Here is a 17,972-nt window from a genome sequence, read left to right as displayed (position 1 = left end):
TTGAACAGGATGGCTGAGCACCGGAGGGCTAGCTTGTATCTATTTGGGCTCGGAATATCCGTATTCCGTTCACATGTGGTAATGTACAAGCGTCGCACAGGACTTGTCCAAGAACCTATTGCATTTCCGTCCAGTTCTGGGCTTCTGCGCGCGCAAGATGGTTTGATCATGCCCTTTCCCTCTTCACATATGCAGCCAATGGTGTGGAATTCTAATAATATCGTTCTTCAGCCCTCCTGCTGCCAACCCGGATGCCGCTCAGCTCGGATAAGCGCCCTGACAAGCCACTTACTGGTTACGTCCAACGAGAGTACCTTAGTTAGGCGAGCGAGGCTCGAACAAACTACAAGCTGATTCGACTGAGCTGAGTGAGCCACGGCGCGGGGCCACATTTTACCCCTCCCGTCCATCACTGCAAGAAGCGCTGTACGCGCCCTGGGCATAACCACGCAACGTAGAGGCGATGTCGGCCTGGGTAGGTACATGTACGCAAGGCTCTGTAAATAAAGTCCTCAGATGTTTCCTCTCCTCATATGGAGATTGGGAGAACTTCCCTGTCCCACCCCACGAATCACGCACTCACCGGGTGAGCTAATCATCTACGGTCCAAACTCCAATTCATCATGTCGCCGTCTCCAATGCCCTTTGGGTGCGACGTACCCAATGTACTCTCTCTAGCGCGCTCTGTTGTCGCCGACTTCTCTCGCGCTCCCGATGTCTTCAACCCCGGCGAAAGGGCCGCCAATGCTCTCATTTCCGAGCTCGACGTTTTCCAACGCTTTTGCTCCTCCCAAACCAGTCAAGCAAAGGTCGCCGATGAGTCATCGCTAGCAGCACACCTCATGCCATGCCGCTCCGCGCTCAAGAGTATGGTCGACATACGCCAGAAATACCCGGGCCAAACGATGGGATTTGGCGATAGCCTCAAGTGGAAACTGGACGAGAAACGGTTCGAAAGGGAAGCGGCAGCGCTGCGTGATGCTACGACGCAACTGCGCGAGACAGTCCAGCTGTTGCAGACCGCGATTGTCAATCCGCACTCGCAGTCACGAGGGGCCCAATCGACCCAGCGCTGGCAGCCGGCTCCGACCTTCGGATCCCATGTTTCAGTTCAAATTGCCCAGGGTTTGGCTGTCTCACAGGTCTCACTCACGCGGAGTTCAAGCGCAAGCGTAACTTCAGGGAGCCAGGAGGCTGGGGTTGAGAGCACGAAGCCGATGTGTCCTCGCGGGTCTGGATGTCGAGAGCCATCCTGTCACCGAAAAAACAATCATCCCTGGGCACCCAACTGCGAAGTTGGAAAAAACTGCTGCGTGCCAGGGTGTACCAAATGGCACCCCAAGTCGCCTCATTGTCACAATGGCCTAAACTGCCCCAGGATCAACTCGGGGTGTTCAAAGGCCCATCCATGGCCTCGACCTCCACCTCAGCCCAATAACAGCTACTGGAGCACGCTGACAGCTCAAACACAACCCGTCCAAAGCGAGCAGAGCGAAGATTGGGGGCGAGGATCCGCGGCCTCAAGCACGACCTCATCCTATCTCGCGCCGACACTGGTCACTGGTGAGTATCTCATTGTGATGAATAAGTACTTGTGTACGATTTACGTCTGACTTGAAGAAGTTGTATCAAGCTTGAGCCAAGCGAGCACGTCCACACCAGAATGGTGTCCGAATCGATGGAGCTGCCCTGACTACAACCTGGATTGCCCGTACAAGCATCCAAAACGGGCCCCCTGCCGGGATGGCAGTGACTGTAGGAAAGGGTCAGCGTGTACGTATGACCACTGTATGCAGGTACACGCTCAAGCCTCTACTCCCCCTGGGCATATTGCGGAGCTACCTGGGTCGAGGCGCTACAAGTAGCTGTTGACCTCCGAATTATACCGTTCATCGATGGCATGTTGTACAATAATTCTGGTGAAAAGGGTCAGTCCTGGGTTGTTTTGAGAGCGGCATGATCGAAATCCTGAAATCAAGCACGTACCGGAGCTGCTCGGCGTAGTGCGATGTGAGGGAGGGCGGGACGGCGGTGGAGAAGAAGTGTCCTTCGAGGGCGAGGAGATTGGGTGGCATTCTGGGAGAATTGGACCTTGATCAGGAATACAAGATTTGGAGCGTGGGTGGTGGTGGCTTCGGTGAGAGCTTTTTGGTGTCTGCTATATGCTCTTGCACCACTGGCATGCTGGAGAGAAGGTCAATGGTAGACCCGACACCATGCGACGGCCTTACCTTCTTTAGTAGCATACAGACTTCCCCAAGCAGAAGTCCTTGAACGCCGCTTGGGTTCAGAAACTGGAAAGCTCTCACTGCTCAAGATGCCAGGCAACAGAGAAAAGAGAGGGTTAGGGTTCTGCTCCCAAAACAGTCGCAGACCCAAGCACGTGATAATGCCAAGATTCGCAATTGGGCCCGCTGTTCTCGATTGGTTGTTGAATCCATCTCGGCGCCATCAATTCCCTCCAAACCCGACGACGACCGCGAGCGACCCCCAAAAGCGAGCCAAACCACCCCCGGGCGGCCGTCCACGCTGCAAAACACACAACTCCCAACAATGGCGAGCCTATCGCATATCATGCGGTCAGCCGCATCTGCAACCAAGTCGCTCGCCTCGTCGATGCGCGCTCTGTCCCTTTCATCAGCCCGGCCGACCATACAACTCCCCGCGATCCAGACCTCCCGGTGTCTGTCGCAGGCCGTGCTCGCAAATGCCACTTGCAGGACGGCTAGTCTTATAGCCGCCCCCGCTGCGCAGAGCGGCGTGGCCGTGTTCCAGAAGCAGCAGGCCCGGGGGATGAAGGTGCGCAGCGCCATCAAGAAGCGGTGCGAGCATTGCAAGGTAAAAACAAGCCGAGAATCAAAGAGATGGAGCAGGTGTACTTCACGGAATAGGTGCTGATTGTTGCAGGTCGTCCGGCGGAAAGCGAGCAAACGACACAACGGCTATCTATACATTATATGCCCGGCGAACCCAAGGCACAAGCAGCGTCAGGGCTAATAGATGGAGTCGATTGCCGCGGCGGAAAGAGAGCTGTTCTGATACCAGTGAATTGCGGCTCTTGTACGATAGTTCGCATTGGGGCATAGACTGGTTTGAGACACGGCTGGGAAGACGGAGCAGAGAGCACTCATGTGCATCGACGGGACTCGACTCATCCAGCAAGCGACGAGTACACGGAGAATATCACTGCTCAACGTGACCCCGGTGGAAAACACAAGGAACGGGATGTGACACGCATGGGCAAAAAACAACGGGGCCGCCAAATAACCAGCCCTATACAAATGACCAGCGGCCGCCTAGTGACTTTTGTTTTACTGTAATGTCTTGGTCTACAAGCCGTTAATATACCTCTCCATGCTCTCCCATTCCGTCTTGCCTGTCGACAAGAGGTAGCGGATATGGTCCTTTGTTCCTCCCGGGTCAGCAGCGCCAATTCCTTCTCTCGAACTGCAGCAGAACGACTCACAATATCCGTGACGCCTCGATGCCGCTCAAACTCGTCCCGCACAAACTTGCGCGTCTCGGCGCGGGTTTGGGGGTCGGCGATGTGGCGCGTGCTGCGGAGGATGGAGCGGTAGAAGGCGAGTGCGCGTGCCCGTTGGACGAACTGGGATTGTCTTGGGTTAAAGACAATCTACACACCAATAGGTTATGGCTTGTAGTGGGCTCGACTTACATGCTCCAGGCTCAGCACGGGACCGATTCGAGATTTTCGGTCAGTCGCATACGTGCGAAGAGACCGCCACGACAAGGAGAGAGGGCGCATCAAATATGGCTGGAATTTAGAAGGGATTCGAAAAGTAAAGCGCAAACTAGAGTCCGTTTTTGGGTAGGAATCATCCAGGGCTGCCAATGCTCAAATCTGATAAGAGGACTGGATGCCATGAATGTTGAACTGCTCGCCCCGTCCAAGCTGAGATTTCGGCTGGCAAAAGACGCGCTGCAGCTGCGAGACTTCATGGTAGCCCCACCCAGGGGGAGCTATGGTAGTCCACAGCGGGCATGGTGCCATGTTCAGGGGGTTTCAACAAGTGAATTGTCAAAGTAAACACCCCGCCCACCTGCCTCTCTTTTATGAGCGAAAAAAGTACGATATAGTAGGACAATAGTTGGATGCATTAGGTTTGCAACCCTAGAGTTCGATGCTACAGTACCTCCTAAGCTAATCCCCTCGATCAACAGCCGCCACAAGCTCTGCAAGATTTGGCTAGGATACCTGAGAAAGAAAAGAAAAACACAAAAAGCTCACCACCAAGCCCCCTTGCGGAGGTCAGTGGCCACGAAATCCCCCTGATTGGGGGGTTTACTTCGTAAGGACGGCGGTTGGGGCGGCGGTTCAGCCAGGGATCGAACCGCCAAGCTCCAGGGAGTCAATCTGGATCTAATGGGAGGGGTTGTAGCCCACAACCCACGGCCCACGCCCTTCCCACTTGATCATGGTCAAGTGGTAGGATCTCCTCGTGACAGGAAGAAACTAGATCTACTGTAATACATATAGGGCGGTTGTGGTACTAGGGGAAGACGTAGCAGGCGGGTGAGTTGGGATGAAAGCTGCGTCACGACCGGGCCATTTGTATGCAGGTTGGTCAGAGCGCTGGCATGCCCTCAGACCAGAGTCTGGCAAGGTGACTTGAACGTTTTGGTGTTGTTGGCATTACCTCTGCCCGCTTTACGGATCCGTACTCAAACTCCCCTGAGCGCCCCGCGGCGCAACACCTCACGGACCCTCTCATTAAGCGCCCTCATCCCCTGTAGAAGCTCCCGCGACTCCTCCTGGTCCGCCACGGGCATCAGCACATTCCTCTGCGCTGTTAGCAGTCAACCGCTGCAGCCCGCCCTCAGCACCGTCAGGCCGCTGAATGTCATGCGACCACTCGAGCAACTGCGCCTTGATCCTCTCCGCAGCGCCCTCGGACATGTCGCGCAACATACCCTCGCTGAAACGCGGCAGGCACCAGAGTTGCCCAAGTCTGAGCCGACTCACGCCGGAGTTGGTGGAAGTTATCAACTGACGGGCCTTGGTCCTTAACTCCTGGGAGGTAGACATGCCTGGAATTCCACAGAAGTTCGGCAACGACTTCCTCAAGCGCTGACGATGACAAGTGCTCGATGGGCGCCGTGTGCTTCATCGTTCTCTGCATGTACTCGGTGCCGACCGAGGTGCATGCCGACCTGGTGTCTCCCTGGAGCAACCCCACAGCCAGAACAGCCTGCTACTCAAGGCAAAGAAGACGGATGTGAAGCTAAGGATCTACCGTCTTGGCGATGCCAGGGAAGTCGAGCAGAGAATTGATCAGACTGCTCTTCCCTGCCGGGCGGTCAGCATACTCACTCACATGAAACAGCATCAAGACTGGAAGGCAACAAGGTGAGCTGTCTGTGGTTTAGCACACCATCCCGGACTCCCCTAGCACAGCAATGGTCTTCGTATCAAATCCCTGGAATGCGCACAACTCGTTCGCGTCATTCAGCAGCTTCTTCAGGTCGCCGTCATTCCCGACGAGACGGACCAGTCTCTCCACCTGGGCCTGGGTGCCTCTTGCGATCCCCGGTCCCTCCCGGAAAGCGGGCTGGAACTCAGGGACGAAGAAAGGATGGGCTGGAACCGTCTCGCCACACAAGTCGTATGGGGCGGCGTGTTCATCCGGATCCGAGACAAAAGAGGCATCAGAGACACGGTTATGGTTCGACGAGATTTGTTTTTTGGGGGGGGGGGGAGGGGGTTATACTTAACGCCGAGCTATCAGCTGGCTGGGGAGATGGCCCGCAAGTAGGTAACGGCGATGCATTAAGGAGCAGCCGCAGGGAGAATTCCATGGGCTCCTGTTGGCCAAAGCTGTAGACAGCGGGCGAGTTGCGTCCCGTCGTGTTCCGGACTCCACGACGGGCCGTGAGGTACTCTGGGTTCTGTTTTCTTTCATGATTTGCCTCGGCAGGCTAGGGGAAGCTCTGAGGATGAGAAATGGAAGATCTCGAGTCACTCGATGGTTGTGAATGTACGGTGGTCGGCAGGGCTTCTCCAAGGTCGCCTAGTCGGTCAAGAGGCGAGGGTGACGGCCTCGGCTTGATCTACCCGTCTGTCAAGGTGAACGGATGCTGTGCGGTATCGCCGAAGCGATAATGAGGCCTTGCCGAACTTGCTCGCGGAGCGCTTGGAGAAGGGCCACGATGGGCCGTCAGGTGCTGCCGGCCAGATACGCCCGAGAGCGGCCCTGGAGAAGAGTTGGTCACGCTGACCCAGTAATCAACGAACGTGAAGCGTGGTTTGAATTCTCGAATCCCCTGAAGCGAAAGGCGGAAGTGACCGGTCTTGACGTTCCCGACATGGCGAAGCAAGGTATGGAATGGAGCCTAGGGCAAGGGCGAGTGATGCAGGACCAGCGTAGGCACCTTAGATATGGTGTACTTAGATTGGGTACTGGGATTTTAGGGGCGAATTCCACTGCTTAAAGTGTTTCCAACCCTTCCCTGGGCCACCCATCCAGAGTGAGGCCGCCATCATGCCGCAAGGAATCCGTCACCATGAGCAGCGTTTAAGTGTGCACGCGCACGGCCCCATCTGAGGACTGTGCCGCCATGTGCGCAGATACATCTCATGGCGGGGTTCGCTTCGGCGAGGCGCCTCCTTTGTCTGAATCACCGTTGACCAACAGCTGTGAGGCCTATATGAGACGCATGTGTCGATACGATAAACAAGGGGGACTCAAGTGTCAAACTCTGGAGTCGTCGGTCAGGCGCTCCATTCAATTCGCACGGCGTTGCTGTACGGCCGCTTGGGGCTGTAAGAGTGCTGTGACGGCCGGTGCGTTCTGCATCCAATGCATGCAGTTGGACGTCTCATCCCTCAGGGCCTCAGCCTCGGAGAGCGATAGTCGGCAGGAATGTCCATGTCCCTGTCCGCTTTCGGTATGGCCGGCCGGGCCGCAGAACTTGTGGGATGCGGGACTGAAAGGCAGCCTTCGTCGAATTTCAAGTTGATGATAGAGGAAGGGATTGTGAGAACTTCCCTGAATTCGTTGTTGGCATTCATCCGTACCCTCCTGATTCTTTCAGTTCCTGGCGCGCTGAAAAAAAACCCCACGATAAGCCCCGCAACAACACCCCAACCCTTCCCGCCATCCCAATCTACCGACCAGACCGTGTCCTCACCTCCATTCTCTTTGAGGTCTTCAAGTCGTTGGTCTTGGGACTTGGCCGAAAATGAAGCCAAAACGTCAAAGAGCACCGACAGGCCCCTTGGAGCTGGCTAACCGCAAGACCGACGAGCAATTCATAGCTGATTATTTTCCATCAAAGTCAGTGCTCACTCTCTGTCAAGTCCACCCTGGAATGGTCTTGGGTGATTAGTTGATGTGTCACTTGACTAACATGTCCTCTGCCATTCTGGCTACCCAGGTCCGATGAAACACCATGGGTGGCAGCGTGGATTCATCCACGGACGGGGGTTGAATACACCATTAGCCTGGCGCAGTCGGGTCGTCTCTCAGAGGACGACCTCATGGCTTGTTTTCAATTGGTTGAGTTGACAAGCCGGAAAGACTACGAGAAATCGGCCGCAAAATGGCACCCAGACAAGAAGCTAAAGGAGATGAGGTCGCCCGAGCTGCGCTACATTTTGGTGAAGGAGAAGGGCACCGAAACCATTCGCGGGTTTACATCGTTCATGCCAACCTACGAGGAGGGTCAACCGGTCATCTACTGCTACGAGATCCATCTCCAGCCAGACCTCCAGCGGTACCGTATCCAGGCCCTCCAAGTTCAAAGACAGCCTGAACTGATCCAGAACACAGGACGGGACTGGGCACATTGCTCATGGGTTTTCATTCAAACGTTGCCTCCAACTTGCCACCCATCACCAAGGTCATGTTGACGTGCTTCCTGTCGAATCAACGGGGACTCGACTTCTACAGGAAATTGGGGTTTGAAAAAGACGATATATCACCCAGCCCAAGGAAGCTCCGGCACGGAAAGGTCTTCACCCCGGACTATGTTATCATGAGCAAACCCGTTCGCTCGAGTCCTGCCGGCGAGATGTCATCTGTCGAATGACTGTTTTCTTCACTTCAAATCAATAACTTTTGAAAAACCGAACTGTTGTTTGGGCGTATTGTGGGACTGACCGAATGGAGGATGGTGACTTGGTCGTCGTACCGAAGATGGAGGTTGCAGCTAAGTAGTCCTTCCCCTGATTTGCGCGCCAACAAACAAAACGAGGTTGCATTGTCATTACACATCACTCGTCTCGAGCTCGCCTTAACTGTACATCCGTCCACTTGCCGGTCTTTCACCTCGTTCTTCTCCTTATCCTGATGGGGAGCTTCCGATCCGGGCCCATTGCACCCGTCGGGAACACCCTCATATCCGGCCTCGCCCGCCGCGCCGACACAGGATCCAACAGTTCAATCTCAAACTCGCGCATCATGACAGCCACGGCGACCAGCAGCTCCTGCTTGGCCAGGTGCCGTCCGGGACAGATCCGGCTGCCGCCTCCGTAGGGGTAGAAATGGCCCTGCAGGGCGGCCGTGTGGCTGATTGGTTTCGCCGTCTTGTCGTCCTGCGCCGTCTTCTCCGGCCTAATGTCGGAAGATGACGATGTGTAGAGTGCGTGGTTGGGCTTGCGCACGGGACCGCTTGCCGGATCGTCGGGGTATTCGAGAAAACGCTCGGCCCAGTATGTGTCCACGGGGTGTTCCGGCTTTCCGCTGGGGAGAATGCGGCCCGCGTTCCAGAAGTTTGGGTCATGCGCACCGAACCAGACGATTGACATCATCAGCGCGTCTCGCGGGATGCTCCAGCCGCAGAGCTTGAAGTTGTCCACCACCGGGTTACGCGCCGACGTGGTGGCGGCGCAGTAGCGCAGGGACTCGAGGTAGAGGCCGTTCAGCAACGGCTTACCGCACAGCGCCGCCACGTCGAACAACCCCGTCGCCTCGTCAAGGCATTCCTCCACCTCGGCCATGACGCGTCCCGTCAGGTTCTCCGAAAGCAACACATTCAGCAACACCCACAGCGTCGCGGGGATCACGTTGGCAGTCCCCGCCCACACGAATCCCAGGTCCATGCTGACGCAGCCGTCGAGGGAGAACCCGGCCTTATCAAACTTCTCGGCGCGGGCGCGCATCAGGCGAGCGCCCCAGACCGGCTCGTATTCTACGCCCGCCAGCGTCGGGTCTCGGTAGTCGAGCTGGCTCCTGGCGTGCGTGTACCACTTTTTCATGGACGCCAGCACCCGGTCGCGGGCGGCGTACGCCCGAGGAGCCATCCAGCGCGGCGTGCGCCGGAGGTATGTGATCAGATGCTTGTCAAACTCCCAGAAGTCGCGGCTGAAATCCGGACACAGCTCGAATAGGCGCTCGCCGAGTAGGGCGCCGCACGACGCGCGAAACATGTGGTCGCGCAGGAAGGAGTACAGGTCCGGCAGCTCGGTCCAGTGCTCGCCGGCCTGGTCCGTCGTCGCCAGTTGAGAGGTGTAGTTGGCTTTGAACCGCGCCATCAGGGCGCCGAGCGCGACGCCGCTGAGGTGGGCGTTGAGATCGTGGTGCTGGTGGTAGAAGACGCGGTGGGCCGGGTCCATGTGCTCCCAGCCCTCCAGCGGCTTGGCCATGTCGCCGGAGCCGTCGCGCTCGTAGACGGCCACGTCGGCGGGTTTCATACCAAACTGGTCTCGCATGGCTACGATGATGATGGGCTTCATCGACAGATCCCGCGCGTGCTTGAACATGGCCTGCACCGGCTCGCCGTAAGGGATGTAGTACATGGTTTCGAGCCCGACTTTAAGGCGGAACGGCACGCTGCCAAAGCGGCGCCTGGAACGATGGGTGAGAACGGTTGGAAAAAAGTGGAATATTCGTGAACCCACAGTGTCCGGGTAATGAAGCCTTCCGTGTCGTAGGCGAACTGGGAGGTGTTGCCGAGCACCGGCACCGCGTACGGCGCCGCCGGCGGATTGCCGTTGCCCCGATTCGTGACCCAACTGGCGTTGAGACTGGTCACGATGTAGGTGAGAATGAACGGCAGCAAGACGGCGATAGCCGCGGTGATGAGCAGGCGTCCATCCCACGACCCCCGTCCTATCAGCGCGCCGCCGAATAGTGGTTCCACCAGCAGCTGCAGTCCCATTCTGCTCGTTGAAGGGCCGATCAACAGACGATAGCGAGGTGTGATCAACGTTAGAGGAAGAATTGGTCGCGACAGGCTTTTTGCATCAAGGACGTGCCACAGGCGCGCGGCGCTAACTAGCGCGAATCGCCGGATCCTTCCCCTGGGAAGTTGGGGGCCGAGCACACCAACCCCTGGCCAACTGGTCGCATTCATATAAGAACTGCCGCGATTTTGCTGTATTTTTCCAAGTTTAGCAGCTCGCCTCCGGATCGCCCGTATTGTTTGAAGAACGTGATGTCAACAATGCCAGCACCAACTGTGAGATACCACCTCGTAACTCTCAAAGTCTCCATCCGTCTCGGAGGCCTGTAGGAACACCTTGATATCTTCTGTCAAACGGCAACCGAAGACCTCCGAATTGTTCCAGGCTATTAGGTCGACAGATATCTTGAGAAGGTCAGAGTTTCTGGCAACCATGGCGTCCGAGGAATTACTTGCACAACTACTTGGTACATGTGAGCTTGATAGCAATGCAATAGAACTGGTTAGAATAGAAAACACGAAAACACTCAAGAAAATTGAACAGAAAGAGTACTAAAGGAAAGGAAATAGTTACAACGAGAAGTATACAACTAAGGAAAATTTAACGAAGGATGAAAATTTATAGATATTTAGGACGGTAAGAGGAAAGAATGAATCAAAAGGAGAGCAGAAGTCTGTTGAACCTTCGCTTGAACGACGATGTTTGGTCTTGAACGACCAGCTCGGTTTTGAGGTCGTCCCCAGAGCCACGATTAGCCCTGCTTGATTATCACATCCACCTACACTCACAATCGTTGCTGCAGAGGCGTCATCATCGCAGAAGCGTCAATGCCACAGAAAGATTTGGCGCCGCAGGCAAAGGGCTTCCTTAAGAGAGGGCGGAAAGTCCTGGTAGTCGGACTTGGAAGTTAACCAAGAAGTTATAGTGTGAGCTGGGAAGACAAGAAGAAGAGAAAACCGTCCAAAAGCTAAGGAAAATAAGATAAGTGTACGGATACAAATTGGATGTGATTAAAATTGAATACTGTTAAGTTAACTTAGTTAACTTAAGACAATTGAGATGTTTAATACCAGCGTATATAAAACCTTAAAAAGTGCGGTTTGTGTGGATCGAACACACGACCTTCAGATTGATTTCCTAAAGTTTACTTCAGTCTGACGCTCTCCCAACTGAGCTAAACCCGCTCTGTTAAACTGAAACCGTAACGGTTGCCTATCAAGGCAAACATGGTACGACTTCGCTAGTATACCGCGGTCCGCGGAAGAACCCCGTTTGATACGCAGTAGCGCATCATGTCGTTAACCAGGAAGTTCAACTTACTCGGGTCTGACGCTCTCCCAACCGGACTCATTGGACTTGGAAGGCACGAAGGGCGGATATCATCACAGGAAAGGTGCGAGTCTAGTCAGGGCCCCGATAGCCATCTCTGGAGTTATCGTTAGTGTCCGACATTGATGACACATCCTCCAAGAAGTCAGAGTACACGGTAGGACAGCTATTTACCACATTAATAGTTGCCTTGACTGAGAAATGATTGTAAGCTTCCTCTATCCTCGATTCTCTTATGCTACGGGGCAGCATTGAGTAGATAGCTATCTAAGGTGGGGATCCTGATGTGCTGGTGGGTGACACTGTCCGTCGTTTCTCGCTAGCATTATTTCGAGGGGTGTATTGTATGCTGATGGAACAACCCTGGAAAAGAGACAGCAACACTAAAAGGTAAACAGGAGTATTCAATTACTGAGTTGTATAACGTTATTTTCCTATTAGTAACAAGCCAGACTCGCGAAGGTGCACAACCCAACGCCTACTACCCATCCATTACCCTCTCAGCTACTTATTCCATCTTCTTCCCCTTACCCGCCTCCGCCGCCTCCCACCTCCGCTTCCTCCACGCCTTCAACTCATTAATCAGCCCCATAACCAACGGCACGGCCACGGGCCCCAGCAGCGGCAGGTACACGGCGATCTTGTGCTCGTCGGGGAAATACAGCTGCCCGACCATGCTCTTCTCAAAGAACGCGCGTTCCGCCTCGGCCTCGGCGATGCGCGCGTGCGCCAGGCCCTCCGGCTCGCCGAGCGACTCGCACGCCAGGCGCAAGTGCTTGATAGTCTTGGCCACACCGTCGGCGACGCTGCGCGGAATGGAGATGGACGGGAGGGCGAGGGCGAGCCGCGCCAGCGAGCCGAGGGTCGAGGAGGCGCGGAGGAGGAGGTCGGCGGAGCGGATGCGCGCTAGCGTGGAGAGGCGCAGCGGGAGAGAGCCGGATTGTGGGATGCCGGTGAGCGAGAGCAGGTGCGAGGTGAAGGCCAGGAGGGGCTGTTTGAGCGCCGACGCTGGGAGGTGTGTCGTGTCGTGGGGCAGCGGAAGCAGGTAGACTGTGCCCCACTGCGGGATCAGCCATGAGTGAGACGCTGACGCGGGGGCGTCGTCGCCCTCGCCTGGGCTCTGTTGCGATAGCGTGGCAATCGTTTGGTTTCCGACGAATACGATAAAGTTGATGGTCGGTGCACCCCCAATTGACGGTGACAGCGGCCACTCGGCGGCATTGATGAAAGATGAGAGGTCCTCCTTGTTCAGCACCTCGTTCTGAACCCCCGGCGTCGCGTACAGCTGCACCTGCGTGTCTATGGTGAAGTTATGGATGGGAGAGAGGATGTCCAGTACCGGCTTCATGTACTGGTCGATGGCCCCCTCAATATCCCAGCTGCTCGGCAACGGCCCGCTCGTAAACAACGAAAAGGTCAGGTGGTATGTCGGCGCGTACCTCAGCGACCGAGCGGGGCGTTTAGAAAGCGCATCCGAGGCGTCGGGCGAGAATCCTTGCGGCCGGTGGTCGGAAGGAATGGAATTGGCGGACAGCAGGGACGAGATAGCGGCCTGCTCCTCGGCAAAGGCTGACCGCAGCTGGCCGGCTACATACGTGGCAAGAGGCGAAGAGGAAGAGGTCGGCGAGGGGATACCGTTTGACGGATACGTAATATCAAGGACCGGCTCATGCGGGTCGAACTTGGCTGTCGTTGTCTCGCCAGGCGCCAGGCGGATGGTCAAGACGCTGTCGCGGTCGTAGTGTCCGGCGGCTGATGGCGGAGCCAACTGCAGACGCAAATGGTGTCCGGAAAAGTCATTGAGGTCGTCGAGCGCATGCTGGGTGAGCCGAAGGAGGTTTTGAGCTTCGTGCTCTTGGAGCGCGTTGGCCTGGATGGATATGTGCAGTGGGAAGACGGGGCGGCAGGCCTAGGGCAAGCAGTCAGTAGGGCCCGCGATGGAGAGATGAGACGTCGGTAGCATGCCTTTCCGTCCGACCAATCTAGCATCTCTTGCAGGGGCAGGTCAGCCCTGTAAATTGTCGTCGTTTTCCACCATATTGGCAGCCCGAGACAGAGCACGATCAGCCAGAACGAGAGAATGATGTGGCTGCGCCGTCGAATGTCGGACGGCTTTTCGGGCGGTGGCTGCTTTTTGCCTTGCACTCCATCGTTGTTGCTCAGTGTTATCGCACTGGTTGATGAACTCTCGAGATTTGCCGCGCCATTATCAGGCGGTTGTTGAGTCGACATGGCGAGGGCAAGCGGGTTGCCCATCCATCAAGTCGAGGTCACGCCGCAAACGACCCGTTCCTGACTGCCCTGCTCGGCGGACCCTGGCACGAAAAGACGAATCCACTCCGAGTTGAATACAGTGCATGCAGCGTTGCACACCGACACGGGCATAACGAAATCTTGCTTATGGCAATACCCCGTAAGCCCCACTTCAAATGGATCCCTGAATCGAAGTTCTTTCCGCTCCTGTGTGCCGTCTGAAGTTCAGCACATGGCATATGGCTACCAAGTTACTGTCGCAACCCGATGGACACACTGTTCCCAACAACTCGAAAGTCAACTGATTGCTGCGGCATCGACGTCTATAAGGCAAAAGGTATTCATCGGGCCCGATAAGGCTTATATTGCATGCCCCGACGCACTGCGCAACTGCCCAGCACGGCACCGTAGGTACTCGCAACCGTGCAATCATGGCCGACGTGGCTGCTGTGGGAGCCCGTGTAAGCCTGTGAGGTCTTTCTCCGGAAGCCACATTGATGAATTGAGCGGCGTCCCGCTAGGTAACTATCGGGTGCGCATTCCTGTATAAAGTAGTTCCAGCGCCCTATCCCGAGCAGCACGGTGCCGATCTGGAATCGTGATAACGTAAGGTACCGTTTCTCGCGTCCTGATCCCTGTTTCTGGTGTCTTTGTTGCAGTGTACCTGGCGCATTCGACAAGATGCCAAACCTGGAAACAGCCGAGGCTCAACTACGACTCGTGTGTGAACTGTGAAGACCTGCCATTCCCTTTCTCATCAGTCTCCATCTTCAGCATCGTGCCTCTTTGTTATCCCCATCCCCATCATTGACACCTGATAGTGCAGGCTGGCCTTTGTTTTCCATCTTTAATTTCTAAGTTCGGGTGGTGCCTGTAGGTAACTAGCCTTGTTCATCGCTTTTGGACTGAAAATGGCTCCTTGTAAGTGCTCTACCGTGCATGTCGTCGATCGAACCTCGACTGATTCCTATAGCGCCTCTACCTCTTTCCATTACTTTGCCGGCTGTAGCCGCCGCAGCGGCATATCTCAACGCCAAAACGCTGTTCTCCTACGACCTCAACCTCCTGGCCTCCATCATCCCGACGATTGCGAGGACGGCTTGGTGGAAGAACCGCGGGCGTCTCAATTTTTTCTACCGCCTCGAGGACCTGGCGACGTCCAAGTCCACCGAAAACCGCGTCTTTCTGCGCTTTGAGGACAAAACCTACACATATGCCCAAGCCTACGATACCATCTTGCGGTATGCCGACTGGCTGAAAAAGCGACGCGGTGTCCATAAGGGCGAGATGGTGGCTCTGGACTTCCAGAACACCGACACCTTTGTCTTTCTACTCTTTGCGCTCTGGGCCCTCGGCGCTGTGCCGGCCCTGATCAACTACAACCTGACCGGCAAGCCTCTGGCGCATTGCGTCAAGAAGGCGAAGGCCCGGTTGGTCTTGATCGACCCCGTGGTCGCGGGGAACGTTGGGGAAGATGTCCGGTCGGAGTTGAGTCAAGTGAGCTTCGAGGTTGTCACTCCAGAGACGGAGACCCAGATGTTGTCGCATGACGCGGCTCGCCCTCCAGATGAGGATCGGGCCAATGTCACGCCGGACGGCATGGGCATTCTCATTTACACGAGCGGGACAACCGGGTTGCCCAAGGCTGCGATAGTGTCGTGGGCCAAGATAGCCGTGGTCGGTGGGTTCACGTCTCGCTGGATCGGGACAAAGAAGAACGACGTGTTTTACACGGTGAGTTTCGCGTTGACCGAGCAGAACACCTCACACATGCGCTGCTTGAACGCTGCCTGACTCGACCATCTAGGCGATGCCGCTATACCACAGTACGGCCATGCTACTTGGCTTCGCCCACGCGCTCTCCGTCGGCGCCACCTTTGCCATGAGCCGCAAGTTTTCGACCAGCTCTTTCTGGGACGACGTCCGGAAACACAACGCCAACATCATCCAGTACGTCGGCGAGACCTGCCGCTACCTGCTGTCCGCACCCACCCGCAGCGACCCCGTCACGGGCGAGAGCCTCGACCGCAAGCATAACGTGCGCGTAGCGTTTGGCAACGGCCTGCGCCCGGACGTGTGGAACCAGTTCAAGGAGCGTTTCGGCATCAAGACTATCGCCGAGTTCTACGGCGCGACAGAGGGCAGCTTCGCCACGTGGAACCTCAGCCGCAACGACTACAGCATGGGCGCCATCGGCCGCAGCGGCACGCTCAGCAACATACTCATCGGCCGGTCCATCGCCGTCGTCGAGGTCGAGTACGACACGGAGCTGCCCCTCCGCGACCCTAAAACGGGCTTCTGCCGTCGCGTTCCGCACGGCGAGCCGGGCGAGCTGCTGTTCCGGTTGCCGCCCAAGGACGTCGAGTCACGGTTCCAGGGCTACTACGGCGACAAGGAGGCTACGTCCAAAAAGATCATGTTTGACGTTTTGGCCAAGGGCGACGCCTGGTTCCGCACGGGCGATGTCGTCCGTTGGGACGCCGAAGGCAGGGTCTACTTCAACGACCGCATCGGCGACACCTTCCGCTGGAAGAGCGAGAACGTGTCCACCGCCGAGGTTGCGCACGTTGTCGGCTTGCACCCGGCCGTGCTCGAGGCCAACGTGTACGGGGTCGAGGTACCAGGTCACGAGGGACGCGCAGGGTGCGCGGCCGTTGTGTTCAAACCCGAGGCGTTATCAGCTAGCAGTGGTGGTGGTAATGGTGGTGGTGCTGGGTTGCCGAGCGACGAGACGCTTCGCACGCTCGCGAGCCATGTGCGCGCGGGTCTGCCCAAGTACGCGCTGCCGCTATTTGTAAGGGTTGTCAACAGCGGGACGATTCAGGCTACGGGCACGAATAAGCAGCAGAAGATGAGCCTTCGCAAAGAGGGCGTCGAGCCGGGCAAAACGGGCACCGACGACGTGTTTTGGCTGAGGGGGAATTCGTATGTTAGGTTCAGGGCCGAAGACTGGAAGGCGCTGCAGGGCGGGAAGGTCAGGCTGTGATTATGGATGCCTTGCTTTTCTATACCATCATGGGCTGTGTTCCTTTGGTGTCTCCTTCTTCTCTTCTTTAGTTTGTAGCTGCGATGGTGTGTGATACCTCATGAGATATGTTATCGGACAAGGAGTATTGTTATCCCAGATTCGTCTCTACTCTACGAACGGTCCTAGTCGACTTCCGTTGCCACTGAGACTGGTATATCCGCCATTGCTATGCTGTCTCCGTGGCATTCCCGCATCCCCACCAGCGGTTTTCTAGTACGAGTCAGCTCTGCGGCAAACCTCGTGGAGCACGCACGGCTCCAGGAGAGATGGCCGACTCCCGCCACCGTGACGACGTGTGAAGTCCAGGAGCGACTAGAATGCCACTGACTGCCGCCGCCTCCTTGCCCGCAACAGGGCAGCAACTAGACAACTTCTATTGCCGCCATCATTGCCATCGCCGCGTCATGCGCTTTTGTTGTGGTTGCTTTGGCCGCTGTCTTCTCGTTTTCTGCTGTCGTTGTCGCCCGCCCCTGCCCCTTTTGTTCCTTGTTTGTGGTTGGTCTGCCGTCACCATGGCGACAGAAGCTGAATGTCTCGGCCCGTCGCGTAAGGCAAAGGTGTACGAAACAGATGCTGGAGATCGTTTGGGCCAAACTTTTTTTCGTCTTCTTTTTTTCTTTGGTCCTTGTTATTCTGTTTATGTCCGTTTTCCTCCTTTGCAAACCTCTGGTATCTGGCTTTGGCTGGCTGCCTGATTGCTTTTCCCTGCGGCTCTCATCCATCAAGGTTCCCGTTGGACCCGTTCTCTTGCCTCCACATTTCGACGTTATCGGAGCGCCGATCATCGTCCAACCCGCCCGTCTCCGGCAGCCTTGCCTCAGTCGTTCGCTGATCAAGCCACCTTCTGTACCAGCCTTCCCGAGCATGCCCAGAATTGCGACACCGGGTACTCGACGACAATGATGTTAAATCGACATGACCAATAACATGCGTAGAGTATCACCTACGGCGCGTCAACTCTCCACTATCCCTAAACAACTCTCCTTTGCAATTAAACGACGATTAGAGCCGGAATTGCAAACGAGATTCGTTTCTGGACAATGGAGGATTTGACCTCCCGTAATCACGCAATTCATTGGCTTCTCCACGCGCTGTTGGAGGGGTAAATTTCCCCGCGTCGTTGCACCAAAACTGTCACCAAGGGCTTCTTTGGGCTCCAGTGAATACAATGTGGGTGGTATAGAGTAGGAAGCTGCATGAAGCCAAGAAGGAAGTGGA

General features: G+C 56.1%; 10 protein-coding genes and 1 non-coding gene across 11 annotated transcripts; 4 read left to right on the top strand and 7 right to left on the bottom strand.

The window, feature by feature from the left end:
* The first annotated feature begins 396 nt into the window (after positions 1 to 396).
* N657DRAFT_386918 (uncharacterized protein) lies at positions 397 to 1,962 on the top strand. Its single transcript, XM_062787128.1, has one exon. It carries the CDS (start codon positions 624 to 626, stop codon positions 1,611 to 1,613), a length of 990 nt encoding a protein of 329 aa, XP_062648061.1. The 5' UTR covers positions 397 to 623; the 3' UTR covers positions 1,614 to 1,962.
* On the bottom strand, positions 1,856 to 2,075 carry N657DRAFT_680302 (uncharacterized protein; the record flags this gene model as incomplete). The annotated part of the gene is made up of 2 exons (XM_062796267.1): positions 1,856 to 1,916; positions 1,987 to 2,075. 2 exons carry the CDS (start codon positions 2,073 to 2,075, stop codon positions 1,856 to 1,858), a joined length of 150 nt encoding a protein of 49 aa, XP_062648060.1.
* A 541-nt stretch (positions 2,076 to 2,616) lies between these two features.
* N657DRAFT_571620 (uncharacterized protein) lies at positions 2,617 to 2,997 on the top strand (the record flags this gene model as incomplete). Its single annotated transcript, XM_062788819.1, has 2 exons — positions 2,617 to 2,838; positions 2,908 to 2,997. The coding sequence occupies 2 exons, from the start codon at positions 2,617 to 2,619 to the stop codon at positions 2,995 to 2,997; spliced, it is 312 nt and encodes a 103-aa protein (XP_062648059.1).
* Positions 2,998 to 3,329: 332 nt separating this feature from the next.
* Positions 3,330 to 4,044, bottom strand: N657DRAFT_617348 (uncharacterized protein; the record flags this gene model as incomplete). Its single annotated transcript, XM_062790518.1, has 3 exons — positions 3,677 to 4,044; positions 3,467 to 3,607; positions 3,330 to 3,404 (listed from the first exon to the last, which is right to left on the bottom strand). Exons 1-3 carry the CDS (start codon positions 3,764 to 3,766, stop codon positions 3,330 to 3,332), a joined length of 306 nt encoding a protein of 101 aa, XP_062648058.1. The 5' UTR covers positions 3,767 to 4,044.
* A 597-nt stretch (positions 4,045 to 4,641) lies between these two features.
* Positions 4,642 to 5,817, bottom strand: N657DRAFT_671303 (uncharacterized protein; the record flags this gene model as incomplete). The annotated part of the gene is made up of 5 exons (XM_062795589.1): positions 4,642 to 4,803; positions 4,933 to 4,937; positions 4,985 to 5,183; positions 5,394 to 5,599; positions 5,730 to 5,817. The coding sequence occupies 5 exons, from the start codon at positions 5,815 to 5,817 to the stop codon at positions 4,684 to 4,686; spliced, it is 618 nt and encodes a 205-aa protein (XP_062648057.1). The 3' UTR covers positions 4,642 to 4,683.
* A 1,075-nt stretch (positions 5,818 to 6,892) lies between these two features.
* Positions 6,893 to 8,228, top strand: N657DRAFT_644499 (uncharacterized protein). The gene is made up of 3 exons (XM_062792777.1): positions 6,893 to 7,295; positions 7,396 to 7,734; positions 7,791 to 8,228. Exons 1-3 carry the CDS (start codon positions 7,201 to 7,203, stop codon positions 8,047 to 8,049), a joined length of 693 nt encoding a protein of 230 aa, XP_062648056.1. The 5' UTR covers positions 6,893 to 7,200; the 3' UTR covers positions 8,050 to 8,228.
* On the bottom strand, positions 8,132 to 10,150 carry N657DRAFT_644496 (cytochrome P450). Its single transcript, XM_062792776.1, has 2 exons — positions 9,860 to 10,150; positions 8,132 to 9,806 (listed from the first exon to the last, which is right to left on the bottom strand). Exons 1-2 carry the CDS (start codon positions 10,117 to 10,119, stop codon positions 8,285 to 8,287), a joined length of 1,782 nt encoding a protein of 593 aa, XP_062648055.1. The 5' UTR covers positions 10,120 to 10,150; the 3' UTR covers positions 8,132 to 8,284.
* A 1,088-nt stretch (positions 10,151 to 11,238) lies between these two features.
* On the bottom strand, positions 11,239 to 11,328 carry N657DRAFT_t74. Its single transcript has one exon. It is a non-coding gene; the product is annotated as a tRNA-Phe (tRNA).
* A 542-nt stretch (positions 11,329 to 11,870) lies between these two features.
* Positions 11,871 to 13,822, bottom strand: N657DRAFT_663396 (uncharacterized protein). The gene is made up of 2 exons (XM_062795179.1): positions 13,439 to 13,822; positions 11,871 to 13,382 (listed from the first exon to the last, which is right to left on the bottom strand). Exons 1-2 carry the CDS (start codon positions 13,727 to 13,729, stop codon positions 11,982 to 11,984), a joined length of 1,692 nt encoding a protein of 563 aa, XP_062648054.1. The 5' UTR covers positions 13,730 to 13,822; the 3' UTR covers positions 11,871 to 11,981.
* Positions 13,823 to 14,342: 520 nt separating this feature from the next.
* On the top strand, positions 14,343 to 16,877 carry N657DRAFT_689857 (acetyl-CoA synthetase-like protein). The gene is made up of 3 exons (XM_062797010.1): positions 14,343 to 14,647; positions 14,700 to 15,460; positions 15,534 to 16,877. Exons 1-3 carry the CDS (start codon positions 14,638 to 14,640, stop codon positions 16,710 to 16,712), a joined length of 1,950 nt encoding a protein of 649 aa, XP_062648053.1. The 5' UTR covers positions 14,343 to 14,637; the 3' UTR covers positions 16,713 to 16,877.
* A 37-nt stretch (positions 16,878 to 16,914) lies between these two features.
* Positions 16,915 to 17,799, bottom strand: N657DRAFT_386681 (uncharacterized protein). Its single transcript, XM_062787127.1, has one exon. It carries the CDS (start codon positions 17,618 to 17,620, stop codon positions 17,117 to 17,119), a length of 504 nt encoding a protein of 167 aa, XP_062648052.1. The 5' UTR covers positions 17,621 to 17,799; the 3' UTR covers positions 16,915 to 17,116.
* Between the last annotated feature and the right edge of the window lie 173 nt (positions 17,800 to 17,972).

The sequence above is a fragment of the Parathielavia appendiculata genome (genome assembly GCF_033297405.1).
Source record: "Parathielavia appendiculata strain CBS 731.68 unplaced genomic scaffold N657scaffold_5, whole genome shotgun sequence".
NCBI lineage: Eukaryota > Fungi > Ascomycota > Sordariomycetes > Sordariales > Chaetomiaceae > Parathielavia > Parathielavia appendiculata.
This window is presented reverse-complemented; position numbering and strand designations above follow the sequence as displayed.

Coding starts and splice junctions, on each gene's coding strand:
- N657DRAFT_386918 (XM_062787128.1), top strand. CDS start 624: ATGTCGCCGTCTCCAATGCCCTTTGGGTGCGACGTACCCAATGTACTC.
- N657DRAFT_644499 (XM_062792777.1), top strand. CDS start 7,201: ATGAAGCCAAAACGTCAAAGAGCACCGACAGGCCCCTTGGAGCTGGCT. Junction 7,296..7,395: donor GCTGATTATTTTCCATCAAA/GTCAGTGCTCAC, acceptor CTGGCTACCCAG/GTCCGATGAAACACCATGGG. Junction 7,735..7,790: donor CTCCAGCCAGACCTCCAGCG/GTACCGTATCCA, acceptor TCCAGAACACAG/GACGGGACTGGGCACATTGC.
- N657DRAFT_644496 (XM_062792776.1), bottom strand. CDS start 10,119: ATGGGACTGCAGCTGCTGGTGGAACCACTATTCGGCGGCGCGCTGATA. Junction 9,807..9,859: donor GGCTTCATTACCCGGACACT/GTGGGTTCACGA, acceptor CCATCGTTCCAG/GCGCCGCTTTGGCAGCGTGC.
- N657DRAFT_663396 (XM_062795179.1), bottom strand. CDS start 13,729: ATGGGCAACCCGCTTGCCCTCGCCATGTCGACTCAACAACCGCCTGAT. Junction 13,383..13,438: donor TAGATTGGTCGGACGGAAAG/GCATGCTACCGA, acceptor TGCTTGCCCTAG/GCCTGCCGCCCCGTCTTCCC.
- N657DRAFT_689857 (XM_062797010.1), top strand. Junction 15,461..15,533: donor AGAACGACGTGTTTTACACG/GTGAGTTTCGCG, acceptor TCGACCATCTAG/GCGATGCCGCTATACCACAG.
- N657DRAFT_386681 (XM_062787127.1), bottom strand. CDS start 17,620: ATGCTCGGGAAGGCTGGTACAGAAGGTGGCTTGATCAGCGAACGACTG.